This window comes from Bolinopsis microptera, chromosome 1, assembly GCF_026151205.1.
Source record: "Bolinopsis microptera isolate Bmic1 chromosome 1, MBARI_Bmic_1.0, whole genome shotgun sequence".
NCBI classification, from domain to species: domain Eukaryota; kingdom Metazoa; phylum Ctenophora; class Tentaculata; order Lobata; family Bolinopsidae; genus Bolinopsis; species Bolinopsis microptera.
Genome location: NC_087072.1, coordinates 25,767,181 through 25,782,105, shown reverse-complemented (window position 1 = coordinate 25,782,105; position 14,925 = coordinate 25,767,181). Strand labels below are relative to the sequence as shown.

Below are 14,925 nucleotides of genomic sequence, written 5' to 3'. Positions count from 1 at the left end.
AATTAAAAGTGAGACTTCTAGTTCAACAATGCAAGGATAGCTATTTGTCGCCTGGCCTTTGCTGTCATTCAAGATAGAAAGGAAGGAAGGAGCCTCAAAAAGGCCCTTCTGCTAAATCACAAAATGCCCGATTTGGACAAAAGAAAATTGGGAGTTGCTCTTATTTATTATGCCTTCGATAATCCGTTGAGAAATCGGTATACACTCGATGAGAGGGGAGGGGTCTTCAACATCTTAATATGTGGAAATTAAAGAATAAACATAATATGTCAGACTCAGAAGTCAGAACAATAAGAAACAGCAATGAAGTGAGATTTACTGTGACCGGTAGTAAACTAACAAGCACAATTTGTCAATATTTGTGACATATTAGGTACGCATAGGTATATTAAGATATTAGTTACTGGGCTTATACCTCTACACTGTATATTATTATCGTTACAATTATATATTATATCAACCACCATAGATCAAGATATATATTATATATAAGCCTTACACATTTTACACTAATTTACAGAGTTTAAATTAATTTAACTTATTATTCTGTCCTTCAGTTTCTTTCTTGTTATGCTACATTTTGTAGTCTCTAATCTCAAGTGAAGGATATGTTAGTTAGTTTTCCCTTAGATCTCTTAATTAATCAATATAATGAATAATCAATCCATTGAATGGAAAAGGTTCCATAATCTGAAGCTGTGCCTTTAGAGCCTCCAAATCATCTGTTACTAGTAGCTAGGCTATCCACTCCGATAATCGTAACCGATAATTATCTCCGATAATTCGTTTAAAAAAGTTATCTGTTTATCTAGATAAAACATATTTTTATCGGTATAAAAATTCACTAGATATTACCGAAAATACTGCCACAATACCGTAAAATTGTAAAGAAATATTAGTGTTTTTGCCTTCCCAAGTAATCCAAGAAACAGTCCCAAACGTCTTCTAGTATGATAGAAGAGGTAGTTTACTTAGATGTGAGCTTAAGAGGTTTATTTACATTTGTATACCTATGGAACTGTAGAACTGTATGAACTGTAGAAATCCAGAGAAGGTTATTGACATTGTTCTCTTGAGGGTGCTGGCGTTTTACCTTACAACCATTCTGGAGACAGGAACGAGCATGTTACTGTTAACAAGAGTCAAAAATACCGGCAGGGCACTCAATTGAATTCCGTAAGTGTTCTGGGCGTGAAACATTGTCTTCAGGAGAAGGAATCTGTTGCTCCAAGTTATCGACAGGATAAGAAAACGGTTCACTGAATCACTTTAAATGCTTTACTGTTTCGAGGAGAATTGGTATTTGGTGCACTACTGTTCTCAGGAGAAGGAAACCCTTGGTCTACTGTTTTGAAGAGAACTATTGCGTTACTGTTCTCAGGAGAAGAAAACCGGTGGTCTACTGTTTTGAAGAGAACTAGTGCGTTACTGTTCTCAGGAGAAGGAAACCAGTGGTCTACTGTTTTGAAGAGAACTAGTGCGTTACTGTTCGCAGGAGAAGGAAACCAGTGGTCTACTGTTTTGAAGAGAACTATTGCGTTACTGTTCTTAGGAGAAGAAAACCGTTGGTCTACTGTTTTGAAGAAAACTGGTGCACTTCTGCTCCCCGGAGAAGAAAACTGATGCTCTAATATTTTCAAAAGAAAGGAAATGGTACTTTAGCAAGATTACTGGTAAACAGTAATAAAAGTCGACAATTAGTTTTTGCGAAATTTGGAAAACATTTTGGCTTTGGCCTTCAACAGAAAAATTATCGGTTTTATCGGTTTTATCTAGATAAAACCTAAATCTTTATCTGTTTATCTAGATAAAAGATTTCATACCAATAATGGATAGCCTACTAGTAGCACACAGTAAAACACATTACTAGTCTCACTCTTAGCGCACTCAGTAAAACACATTACTAGTTTCACTCTTAGCGCACACAGTAAAACACATTACTAGTTTCACTCTTAGCGCACACAGTAAAACACATTACTAGTCTCACTCTTACCTTTTTAAAGTAAAAAAATTTATGTTCCCCCGAAAAAACAGTAAAAACCCCAATATAAGGGAAGGGATTTTTCCCTTGGTAGCAAAGTAAAACCTTTTTTAAGCTTGGCTTTAAAAAATTAGACCTTTAAAACCAAAAATTATAGTCTCCTCTTTCCCACAGAAAACACTTTTACTTCCATCAAAAACCAGAAAAACCTTATATTTCTCCCTTTTTTCCAAGAAAAAATTTTCTAGTTATCGGTGTCCCCTTTTTTAAACACAAAAGTTTTTTGTGCACAAGAAAAAAGACTGTCTCCTTTTTTGAAGAAAACACTTTACTTTTTTCCCAGGAAAAAAACGGCCCTTTTTTGAAAGAAAAATCTTCTCCCTCGAGAAAAAAACCCAACACTTTTTTAAAAACTACTTCTCCCCGGGGGAAAGAAAACACTTTTTCCCCCTCTTGTTGGGAAAGAAAACCATTTTTTTAAAACTCCCTTTGTCCCCAGAAAACAACTTTCCCCTCTTTTACCAAAAAACAATTTAGTTTTTTGGTAAACCCAGTAAAACACAATATTTTTGGGGCAATTAAAACTTCTTCCCCCCCCTTTTTCAACAAAAAAAATTCTTTTTTTTAAACGTAAAACCATTACTATCTTCTTTACAAAGAAAAAAACCAAAAATTTTTTCCCCTTTTGTGCAACAGTAAAACACATTACTATCTCCCTCTTGGCACCCGTAAACCTTTAGTTCCTTTGCCACAGAAAAACCTTTACTAGTTTCCTCTTGGGCACACAGTAAAAAAATTTCTATTCCCCTTTTAGAAAGTAAAAACATTATATCCCTTTGTAGACACAGTAAAAACATATTTTTCCCTCTTTAGCCACAGTAAAACCATTCTAGTCCCCCTTGTACCACAGTAAAAAAATTATACCCCCCTCTTTGCCACAGAAAACACTTTACTAGTCTCCCCTTGTACCACATAAAACACATTACAAAATTTCTCCCTTTTTCACCAGTAAAAACACATTATGTCCCCTTTGTAAAAACAGTAAAACAATTATGTCCCCCCCTTTTTAACACATAAAAAATTACTATCTCCCTTTGTAGCCAAGTAAAACACATTACTAAACCCCCCCTTTTGAGAAACAGAAAACCCCAACTACTCCCTCTTGTAGCACACAGTAAAACCATTAAGCCCCCGGCCCAAAGTCCAAAGCCCCTTTGAGAAACCGGGGTCCAAAAACAGCCCCTTGCACGGAAACAATTAGCCCCGGGAACCAGCCCTAACCCCCCCGGGGGAACAGAAAACACTTATAGCCCCTCTTGAGCCCAGAAAAAAACCTTTTATGTCCCCTCTGTCACACAAAACCATTACTACCCCCTTTTTGTAACCAGTAAAAACATTTCTGCCCCTCCCTTTGTAGCACACATAAAACACTTATAGCCCCCCTTGAGCCCCAATAAAAACTTACTAGTTCCCTTGTACACACAGAAAAAACACATTACTAGTCTCCCTCTTGTAGCACACAGTAAAACACATACTAGTCTCCCTCTTGTAGCACACAGTAAAACTCATTACGAGTCTCCCTCTTGTAGCACACAGTAAAACACATTACTAGTCGTCCCCTTGTAGCCACAGTAAAACACATTACTAGTCTCCACTTGTAGCACACAGTAAAACCCATTACTAGTCTGCCCTCATGGAGCACACAGTAAAACACATTACTAGTCTCCCTCTTGTAGCACACAGTAAAACACATTACTAGTCTCCCTCTTGTAGCACACAGTAAAACACATTACTAGTCTCCCTCTTGTAGCACACAGTAAAACACATTACTAGTCTCCCTCTTGTAGCACACAGTAAAACACATTACAGTCTCCCTCTTGGTAGCACACAGTAAAACACATTACTAGTCTCCCCTCTTGTAGCACACAGTAAAACACATTACTAGTCTCCCTCTTGTAGCACACAGTAAAACACATTACTAGTCTCTCTTGTAGCGCACAGTAAAACACATTACAGTCTCCTCTTGTGCACACAGTAAAACACATTACTAGTCTCCCTCTTGTAGCACACAGTAAAACACATTACTAGTCTCCCTCTTGTAGCACACAGTAAAAACACATTACTAGTCTCCCTCTTGTAGCACACAGTAAAACACATTACTAGTCTCCCTCTTGTAGCACACAGTAAAACACATTACTAGTCTCCCTCTTGTAGCACACAGTAAAACACATTACTAGTCTCCCTCTTGTAGCACACAGTAAAACACATTACTAGTCTCCCTCTTGTAGCACACAGTAAAACACATTACTAGTCTCCCTCTTGTAGCACACAGTAAAACACATTACTAGTCTCCCTCTTGTAGCACACAGTAAAACACATTACTAGTCTCCCTCTTGTAGCACACAGTAAAACACATTACTAGTCTCCCTCTTGTAGCACACAGTAAAACACATTACTAGTCTCACTCTTGTAGCACACAGTAAAACACATTACTAGTCTCCCTCTTGTAGCACACAGTAAAACACATTACTAGTCTCCCTCTTGTAGCACACAGTAAAACACATTACTAGTCTCCCTCTTGTAGCACACAGTAAAACACATTACTAGTCTCCCTCTTGTAGCACACAGTAAAACACATTACTAGTCTCCCTCTTGTAGCACACAGTAAAACACATTACTAGTCTCCCTCTTGTAGCACACAGTAAAACACATTACTAGTCTCCCTCTTGTAGCACACAGTAAAACACATTACTAGTCTCCCTCTTGTAGCACACAGTAAAACACATTACTAGTCTCCCTCTTGTAGCACACAGTAAAACACATTACTAGTCTCCCTCTTGTAGCACACAGTAAAACACATTACTAGTCTCCCTCTTGTAGCACACAGTAAAACACATTACTAGTCTCCCTCTTGTAGCACACAGTAAAACACATTACTAGTCTCCCTCTTGTAGCACACAGTAAAACACATTACTAGTCTCCCTCTTGTAGCACACAGTAAAACACATTACTAGTCTCCCTCTTGTAGCACACAGTAAAACACATTACTAGTCTCCCTCTTGTAGCACACAGTAAAACACATTACTAGTCTCCCTCTTGTAGCACACAGTAAAACACATTACTAGTCTCCCTCTTGTAGCACACAGTAAAACACATTACTAGTCTCCCTCTTGTAGCACACAGTAAAACACATTACTAGTCTCCCTCTTGTAGCACACAGTAAAACACATTACTAGTCTCCCTCTTGTAGCACACAGTAAAACACATTACTAGTCTCCCTCTTGTAGCACACAGTAAAACACATTACTAGTCTCCCTCTTGTAGCACACAGTAAAACACATTACTAGTCTCCCTCTTGTAGCACACAGTAAAACACATTACTAGTCTCCCTCTTGTAGCACACAGTAAAACACATTACTAGTCTCCCTCTTGTAGCACACAGTAAAACACATTACTAGTCTCCCTCTTGTAGCACACAGTAAAACACATTACTAGTCTCCCTCTTGTAGCACACAGTAAAACACATTACTAGTCTCCCTCTTGTAGCACACAGTAAAACACATTACTAGTCTCCCTCTTGTAGCACACAGTAAAACACATTACTAGTCTCCCTCTTGTAGCACACAGTAAAACACATTACTAGTCTCCCTCTTGTAGCACACAGTAAAACACATTACTAGTCTCCCTCTTGTAGCACACAGTAAAACACATTACTAGTCTCCCTCTTGTAGCACACAGTAAAACACATTACTAGTCTCCCTCTTGTAGCACACAGTAAAACACATTACTAGTCTCCCTCTTGTAGCACACAGTAAAACACATTACTAGTCTCCCTCTTGTAGCACACAGTAAAACACATTACTAGTCTCCCTCTTGTAGCACACAGTAAAACACATTACTAGTCTCCCTCTTGTAGCACACAGTAAAACACATTACTAGTCTCCCTCTTGTAGCACACAGTAAAACACATTACTAGTCTCCCTCTTGTAGCACACAGTAAAACACATTACTAGTCTCCCTCTTGTAGCACACAGTAAAACACATTACTAGTCTCCCTCTTGTAGCACACAGTAAAACACATTACTAGTCTCCCTCTTGTAGCACACAGTAAAACACATTACTAGTCTCCCTCTTGTAGCACACAGTAAAACACATTACTAGTCTCCCTCTTGTAGCACACAGTAAAACACATTACTAGTCTCCCTCTTGTAGCACACAGTAAAACACATTACTAGTCTCCCTCTTGTTTTTTTTTTTTTTTTTTTTTTTTTTTTTTTTTTTTTTTTTTTTTTTTTTTTTTTTTTTTTTTTTTTTTTTTTTTTTTTTTTTTTTTTTTTTTTTTTTTTTTTTTTTTTTTTTTTTTTTTTTTTTTTTTTTTTTTTTTTTTTTTTTTTTTTTTTTTTTTTTTTTTTTTTTTTTTTTTTTTTTTTTTTTTTTTTTTTTTTTTTTTTTTTTTTTTTTTTTTTTTTTTTTTTTTTTTTTTTTTTTTTTTTTTTTTTTTTTTTTTTTTTTTTTTTTTTTTTTTTTTTTTTTTTTTTTTTTTTTTTTTTTTTTTTTTTTTTTTTTTTTTTTTTTTTTTTTTTTTTTTTTTTTTTTTTTTTTTTTTTTTTTTTTTTGAAAGAAAAAAATTTCCTCAGCCCAAGAAACATTCAGTCTTCTGTAGTAAGTTTACAAGTCTTGAGGTCACAGTAACATACTGTAACTTGTAGAACGTAAAACAACATTATAGTCCTGGGCTCTTGTAGCACCAGTAAAACACATACTGTTACAAGGTCAAAATACGGGGCCTCTTTTGTAATTTCAACATTTTAAAAAAACTGTCCCCTCCTGTCACACAGTAAAACCACGATACTATCTTCTTTCTTGTAGGCACATGTAAAACCTTACTTTAGTCTTCCTCTGTCCAGAGAAAAAACGTTCACTTTTTGATAGAAACACTTACTGTTCCCTCGGAGCAACATTTAAACATAACTAGTCCTCTTGTAGAAAGAAACACACTTTAAACTACTTCGTTAGTAGAAGAAAAACTTTTCTACTTTGAAAACTGCACCCAGAGAAACTCATTCTATTTTTCAAAGAAAAAATTACTTACCCCTTCTGTAACACGTAAAAACACATTTTTTAAATTCATTTGGTGGCTCACAGAAAATTATCTTTCGGTTTTACAATAAAACAATTACTGTTTTTAGAAAGTAAAACACATAAGGATCCCTCTGTAGCACACAGTAAAACACATTACTAGTCTCCCTCTTGTAGCACACAGTAAAACACATTACTAGTCTCCCTCTTGTAGCACACAGTAAAACACATTACTAGTCTCCCTCTTGTAGCACACAGTAAAACACATTACTAGTCTCCCTCTTGTAGCACACAGTAAAACACATTACTAGTCTCCCTCTTGTAGCACACAGTAAAACACATTACTAGTCTCCCTCTTGTAGCACACAGTAAAACACATTACTAGTCTCCCTCTTGTAGCACACAGTAAAACACATTACTAGTCTCCCTCTTGTAGCACACAGTAAAACACATTACTAGTCTCCCTCTTGTAGCACACAGTAAAACACATTACTAGTCTCCCTCTTGTAGCACACAGTAAAACACATTACTAGTCTCCCTCTTGTAGCACACAGTAAAACACATTACTAGTCTCCCTCTTGTAGCACACAGTAAAACACATTACTAGTCTCCCTCTTGTAGCACACAGTAAAACACATTACTAGTCTCCCTCTTGTAGCACACAGTAAAACACATTACTAGTCTCCCTCTTGTAGCACACAGTAAAACACATTACTAGTCTCCCTCTTGTAGCACACAGTAAAACACATTACTAGTCTCCCTCTTGTAGCACACAGTAAAACACATTACTAGTCTCCCTCTTGTAGCACACAGTAAAACACATTACTAGTCTCCCTCTTGTAGCACACAGTAAAACACATTACTAGTCTCCCTCTTGTAGCACACAGTAAAACACATTACTAGTCTCCCTCTTGTAGCACACAGTAAAACACATTACTAGTCTCCCTCTTGTAGCACACAGTAAAACACATTACTAGTCTCCCTCTTGTAGCACACAGTAAAACACATTACTAGTCTCCCTCTTGTAGCACACAGTAAAACACATTACTAGTCTCCCTCTTGTAGCACACAGTAAAACACATTACTAGTCTCCCTCTTGTAGCACACAGTAAAACACATTACTAGTCTCCCTCTTGTAGCACACAGTAAAACACATTACTAGTCTCCCTCTTGTAGCACACAGTAAAACACATTACTAGTCTCCCTCTTGTAGCACACAGTAAAACACATTACTAGTCTCCCTCTTGTAGCACACAGTAAAACACATTACTAGTCTCCCTCTTGTAGCACACAGTAAAACACATTACTAGTCTCCCTCTTGTAGCACACAGTAAAACACATTACTAGTCTCCCTCTTGTAGCACACAGTAAAACACATTACTAGTCTCCCTCTTGTAGCACACAGTAAAACACATTACTAGTCTCCCTCTTGTAGCACACAGTAAAACACATTACTAGTCTCCCTCTTGTAGCACACAGTAAAACACATTACTAGTCTCCCTCTTGTAGCACACAGTAAAACACATTACTAGTCTCCCTCTTGTAGCACACAGTAAAACACATTACTAGTCTCCCTCTTGTAGCACACAGTAAAACACATTACTAGTCTCCCTCTTGTAGCACACAGTAAAACACATTACTAGTCTCCCTCTTGTAGCACACAGTAAAACACATTACTAGTCTCCCTCTTGTAGCACACAGTAAAACACATTACTAGTCTCCCTCTTGTAGCACACAGTAAAACACATTACTAGTCTCCCTCTTGTAGCACACAGTAAAACACATTACTAGTCTCCCTCTTGTAGCACACAGTAAAACACATTACTAGTCTCCCTCTTGTAGCACACAGTAAAACACATTACTAGTCTCCCTCTTGTAGCACACAGTAAAACACATTACTAGTCTCCCTCTTGTAGCACACAGTAAAACACATTACTAGTCTCCCTCTTGTAGCACACAGTAAAACACATTACTAGTCTCCCTCTTGTAGCACACAGTAAAACACATTACTAGTCTCCCTCTTGTAGCACACAGTAAAACACATTACTAGTCTCCCTCTTGTAGCACACAGTAAAACACATTACTAGTCTCCCTCTTGTAGCACACAGTAAAACACATTACTAGTCTCCCTCTTGTAGCACACAGTAAAACACATTACTAGTCTCCCTCTTGTAGCACACAGTAAAACACATTACTAGTCTCCCTCTTGTAGCACACAGTAAAACACATTACTAGTTAATTGTGACCATTATATTTTATAGACCGTATGAAGGACCATTATATTTATGAAGGAGTAAGCAGATGGAACTGAAAACATAAAAACAAACACAAAAAGCAGTTGAAAAAGAGAGTGCCTTGTAGACTGAGTCTCCACTGGAACAATGCACTCTTAAACTTTTAGTTAGGGGCAACACAAAGAGGGAACAGCATATTACAGTGTATATAATCTAGTGTATTATACGTAGTGTATAATGTACATTGATAGTGTATTATACATAGTGTATAATGTACATTGATAGTGTATTATACATAGTGTATAATGTACATTGATAATGTATTATACATAGTGTATAATGTACATTGATAGTGTATTATACATAGTATATAATGTACATTGATAGTGTATTATACGTAGTCTATAATGTATATTGATAGTGTATTAAACGTAGTGTATAATGTATATTGATAGTGTATTATACATGTGTGTGTGTGTGTGTGTGTGTGTCAGTCAGCAGAATGTTGATAATTGGTACTGTTAAGTTGGCAGGAACTCAGTTCCAGTGCCAGTATAGCCAATACTCCTGCAACCTACCTGGTAACCAAACGGTGTCCCAGTATCTGTATGAGTGTTGTGTCTCTTCTCCCCCTTCTCTCCCTGTCTAGACTTAGTGCTGCCGGTACGTGTTCTGGGACCACTATCAGGTGGGGTGTGGCTGGGTCGGGGGGCGGGCTCCCCTTCCTGTTGCGGCTCCTCTCCAGTACGACTACACCCCCGGTTTTTCTCTTTCTCTTTCTTAGATTGGCAAAAACAGCAGGCGAGGAGGTGTTGCATTGCGCATCTCCAAGTACTACTACTAAAGTTGTACTACTACTAAAGTAGTAGTACAACTCTCCTTCTAAAGTACTCTCTTCTTCTTCGTGCACACGTTGCTTTCTTCTAACATACAGCACTCCCGCGCTAAATTAGTAGTAGTAGTAGTAGTAGTAGTAGTACTAGTAGTAGTAGTAGTAGTAGTACTAGTAGTAGTAGTAGTAGTAGTATAAAGTAGTAGTAGTAGTAGTAGTAGTAGTAGTACTACTACTACTACGCCAGGAGTTAACCGAAACAAAAGGAGCACAAACTGAAGCCAATATTCTAATAAACTTGGATATCACAAAAATTAAAGGCCTCAATTCAAAACTCAGTTCAATAAAAGAATTTTATCATTACCGACTGTAAATGATCTGCTGTTAATTCATTTGAAAACAAGCTAAGAAACAATCTTACTATATATAAAGCGAGACGATATATATGGATGTGTTTATCCGTGCCATTTTACTGACACCACGGCATCAACTTTAACGCGACATTCCGCAAAAACCGTAAAAGTATAAATATACAACTGAAACTTTTTTGATTGGGTCAAATGCTTTAATGGCCTTCAAATCAGCATGAAAAAATAAAAAATTGGCCAAGGAATAGGAGTTTTAGAGCCCAAAATTTGGACCCCCAAGTGGTGTCAAAAACGCGAATTAAATAGGTAATAATTATTTTAGTCTCATGAGTCTTGACACCATTTTAGGGTTATACGGGTTCCTGCTAGTCTACATAAAGATCAACATCGCGATACACCATAAAATAAAAGCCAACGAGAATGACAACATAAACTTATGAAAATGGCAAGTAGAGACTAGAGACTAGAGGTATGAAAGCTGGTAGAATGGCAAGTAGAGACTAGAGACTAGAGGTATGAAAGCTGGTAGAATGTCAGGTCCTAATCTGAGAAACTAACTATAGTTTCAAGATGACAGGTGGTGTTCTGATTGGCTCTGACAGCTCACTGGTATTTGTGATTGCTTGCGGAGGGTAACACACCCACGTGATGCCCATATAAGGTACTGCACTGGTAAGTTATACGTAGATTGACGTAGTAGATACGTCTTATACCCCCCTCTGATCCAGCATTTCACGGTTTAATTGACATTTATGCAAATAGTTCAATCCACGTAGAGCATATGACGGTAATCTTTAATTTCCATTTAAAATTTAAATATGAAGTTAAGCGCTGAAGTGAAAGCTGTGGGAAAATAGCAACATGTTGACTTCTAAAAGGAGTATTTTGGTCAGCATGAAAGCTTGAGGAGTGGCCGCATTTTGCCGCATTATGCGAACAATTTAGTACATGTATAGAGGGGGGGGGGGGGGTAGAAACTATTTACCTAGTTATCTAATGAAAATAGAGAACATAATTCAACTATAGATTAAGTGTACTTAATGATGATTTAGTTACATAAAGTTATGCAGCATTTATGAGTTTAAAAAAGTTTGAGTGCAGAATTGGAAAGTTCAGGTCGGTTATTTACTCTAGTAACAGTAAACAGGGTGGTGTTGTTTACTCTAGTAACAGGGTGGTGTTGTTTACTCTAGTAACAGGGTGGTGTTGTTTACTCTAGTAACAGGGTGGTGTTGTTTACTCTAGTAACAGGGTGGTGTTGTTTACTCTAGTAACAGGGTGGTGTTGTTTACTCTAGTAACAGGGTGGTGTTGTTTACTCTAGTAACAGGGTGGTGTTGTTTACTCTAGTAACAGGGTGGTGTTGTTTACTCTAGTAACAGGGTGGTGTTGTTTACTCTAGTAACAGGGTGGTGTTGTTTACTCTAGTAACAGGGTGGTGTTGTTTACTCTAGTAACAGGGTGGTGTTGTTTACTCTAGTAACAGGGTGGTGTTGTTTACTCTAGTAACAGGGTGGTGTTGTTTACTCTAGTAACAGGGTGGTGTTGTTTACTCTAGTAACAGGGTGGTGTTGTTTACTCTAGTAACAGGGTGGTGTTGTTTACTCTAGTAACAGGGTGGTGTTGTTTACTCTAGTAACAGGGTGGTGTCGTTTACTCTAGTAACAGGGTGGTGTTGTTTACTCTAGTAACAGGGTGGTGTTGTTTACTCTAGTAACAGGGTGGTGTTGTTTACTCTAGTAACAGGGTGGTGTTGTTTACTCTAGTAACAGGGTGGTGTTGTTTACTCTAGTAACAGGGTGGTGTTGTTTACTCTAGTAACAGGGTGGTGTTGTTTACTCTAGTAACAGGGTGGTGTTGTTTACTCTAGTAACAGGGTGGTGTTGTTTACTCTAGTAACAGGGTGGTGTTGTTTACTCTAGTAACAGGGTGGTGTTGTTTACTCTAGTAACAGGGTGGTGTTGTTTACTCTAGTAACAGGGTGGTGTTGTTTACTCTAGTAACAGGGTGGTGTTGTTTACTCTAGTAACAGGGTGGTGTTGTTTACTCTAGTAACAGGGTGGTGTTGTTTACTCTAGTAACAGGGTGGTGTTGTTTACTCTAGTAACAGGGTGGTGTTGTTTACTCTAGTAACAGGGTGGTGTTGTTTACTCTAGTAACAGGGTGGTGTCGTTTACTCTAGTAACAGGGTGGTGTCGTTTACTCTAGTAACAGGGTGGTGTTGTTTACTCTAGTAACAGGGTGGTGTTGTTTACTCTAGTAACAGGGTGGTGTTGTTTACTCTAGTAACAGGGTGGTGTTGTTTACTCTAGTAACAGGGTGGTGTTGTTTACTCTAGTAACAGGGTGGTGTTGTTTACTCTAGTAACAGGGTGGTGTTGTTTACTCTAGTAACAGGGTGGTGTTGTTTTACTCTAGTAACAAGGTGGTGTTGTTTACTCTAGTAACAGGGTGGTGTTGTTTACTCTAGTAACAGGGTGGTGTTGTTTACTCTAGTAACAGGGTGGTGTTGTTTACTCTAGTAACAGGGTGGTGTTTGTTTACTCTAGTAACAGGGTGGTGTTGTTTACTCTAGTAACAGGGTGGTGTTGTTTACTCTAGTAACAGGGTGGTGTTGTTTACTCTAGTAACAGGGTGGTGTTGTTTACTCTAGTAACAGGGTGGTGTTGTTTACTCTAGTAACAGGGTGGTGTTGTTTACTCTAGTAACAGGGTGGTGTTGTTTACTCTAGTAACAGGGTGGTGTTGTTTACTCTAGTAACAGGGTGGTGTTGTTTACTCTAGTAACAGGGTGGTGTTGTTTACTCTAGTAACAGGGTGGTGTTGTTTACTCTAGTAACAGGGTGGTGTTGTTTACTCTAGTAACAGGGTGGTGTCGTTTACTCTAGTAACAGGGTGGTGTCGTTTACTCTAGTAACAGGGTGGTGTTGTTTACTCTAGTAACAGGGTGGTGTTGTTTACTCTAGTAACAGGGTGGTGTTGTTTACTCTAGTAACAGGGTGGTGTTGTTTACTCTAGTAACAGGGTGGTGTTGTTTACTCTAGTAACAGGGTGGTGTTGTTTACTCTAGTAACAGGGTGGTGTTGTTTACTCTAGTAACAGGGTGGTGTTGTTTACTCTAGTAACAGGGTGGTGTTGTTTACTCTAGTAACAGGGTGGTGTTGTTTACTCTAGTAACAGGGTGGTGTTGTTTACTCTAGTAACAGGGTGGTGTTGTTTACTCTAGTAACAGGGTGGTGTTGTTTACTCTAGTAACAGGGTGGTGTTGTTTACTTTAGTAACAGGGTGGTGTTGTTTACTCTAGTAACAGGGTGGTGTTGTTTACTCTAGTAACAGGGTGGTGTTGTTTACTCTAGTAACAGGGTGGTGTTGTTTACTCTAGTAACAGGGTGGTGTTGTTTACTCTAGTAACAGGGTGGTGCTGTTTACTCTAGTAACAGGGTGGTGTTGTTTACTCTAGTAACAGGGTGGTGTTGTTTACTCTAGTAACAGGGTGGTGTCGTTTACTCTAGTAACAGGGTGGTGTCGTTTACTCTAGTAACAGGGTGGTGTTGTTTACTCTAGTAACAGGGTGGTGTTGTTTACTCTAGTAACAGGGTGGTGTTGTTTACTCTAGTAACAGGGTGGTGTTGTTTACTCTAGTAACAGGGTGGTGTTGTTTACTCTAGTAACAGGGTGGTGTTGTTTACTCTAGTAGCAGGGTGGTGTTGTTTACTCTAGTAACAGGGTGGTGTTGTTTACTCTAGTAACAGGGTGGTGTTGTTTACTCTAGTAACAAGGTGGTGAGAATATGATGCGGAGAAGAAGAACGAAGAAACTACCGTATAAAATAGAAAGTGGTTTGATTAAACAGAGCGGAGATATGGGTGATTGCTTGCGGAGGGTGATTGCTTGCGGAGGGTGATTTGTTTAATGTACACAAGATGAAATTAATGTAAACACACCGAACAATGAACCTGTAATGAAGTAACTATTGGGCGTTGAGGTCAATAGTCACTAGATCGCTATGTGAATCAATAACTGGTCACATTTTATAACATTTTATATGATATAGAATTAAAAAACAGTGTTACATTATATATACTAGCAGGAACCCGTCTACCCTAAAGTGGTGTCAAGACTCGAGAGAATAAAATAATTATTACCTATTTAATTCGCGTTTTTGACACCACTTGGGAGTCCAAATTTTGGGCACTAAAATTCTTATTCCTTGGCCAATTTTTAATTTTTTCATGCTGATTTGAAGGCCATTAAAGCATTTGACCCAGTCAAAAAAATTTCAGTTGTATATCTTTTACGGTTTTTGCGGAAAGTCGCGTTAAAGTTGATGCCCTGGTGTCAGTAAAATGGCACGGATATAATATATATCCATATATATATATCGTCTCGCTTTATATATAGTAAGATTGGTATATTGTTTACCAGTACTTTAAG

General features: G+C 37.9%; 1 protein-coding gene across 1 annotated transcript in view; it reads right to left on the bottom strand.

Annotated features, from left to right (window-relative positions):
- Positions 1–10,112, bottom strand: part of LOC134826212 (inositol-trisphosphate 3-kinase A-like) — a 36,864-nt gene extending 26,752 nt beyond the window's left edge. The window contains exon 1 of the mRNA XM_063838509.1: positions 9,873–10,112. Within this exon, the coding sequence (XP_063694579.1) occupies positions 9,873–10,112 (240 nt within the window). The remainder of the gene's footprint in view (positions 1–9,872) is intronic.
- Positions 10,113–14,925: the final 4,813 nt, after the last annotated feature.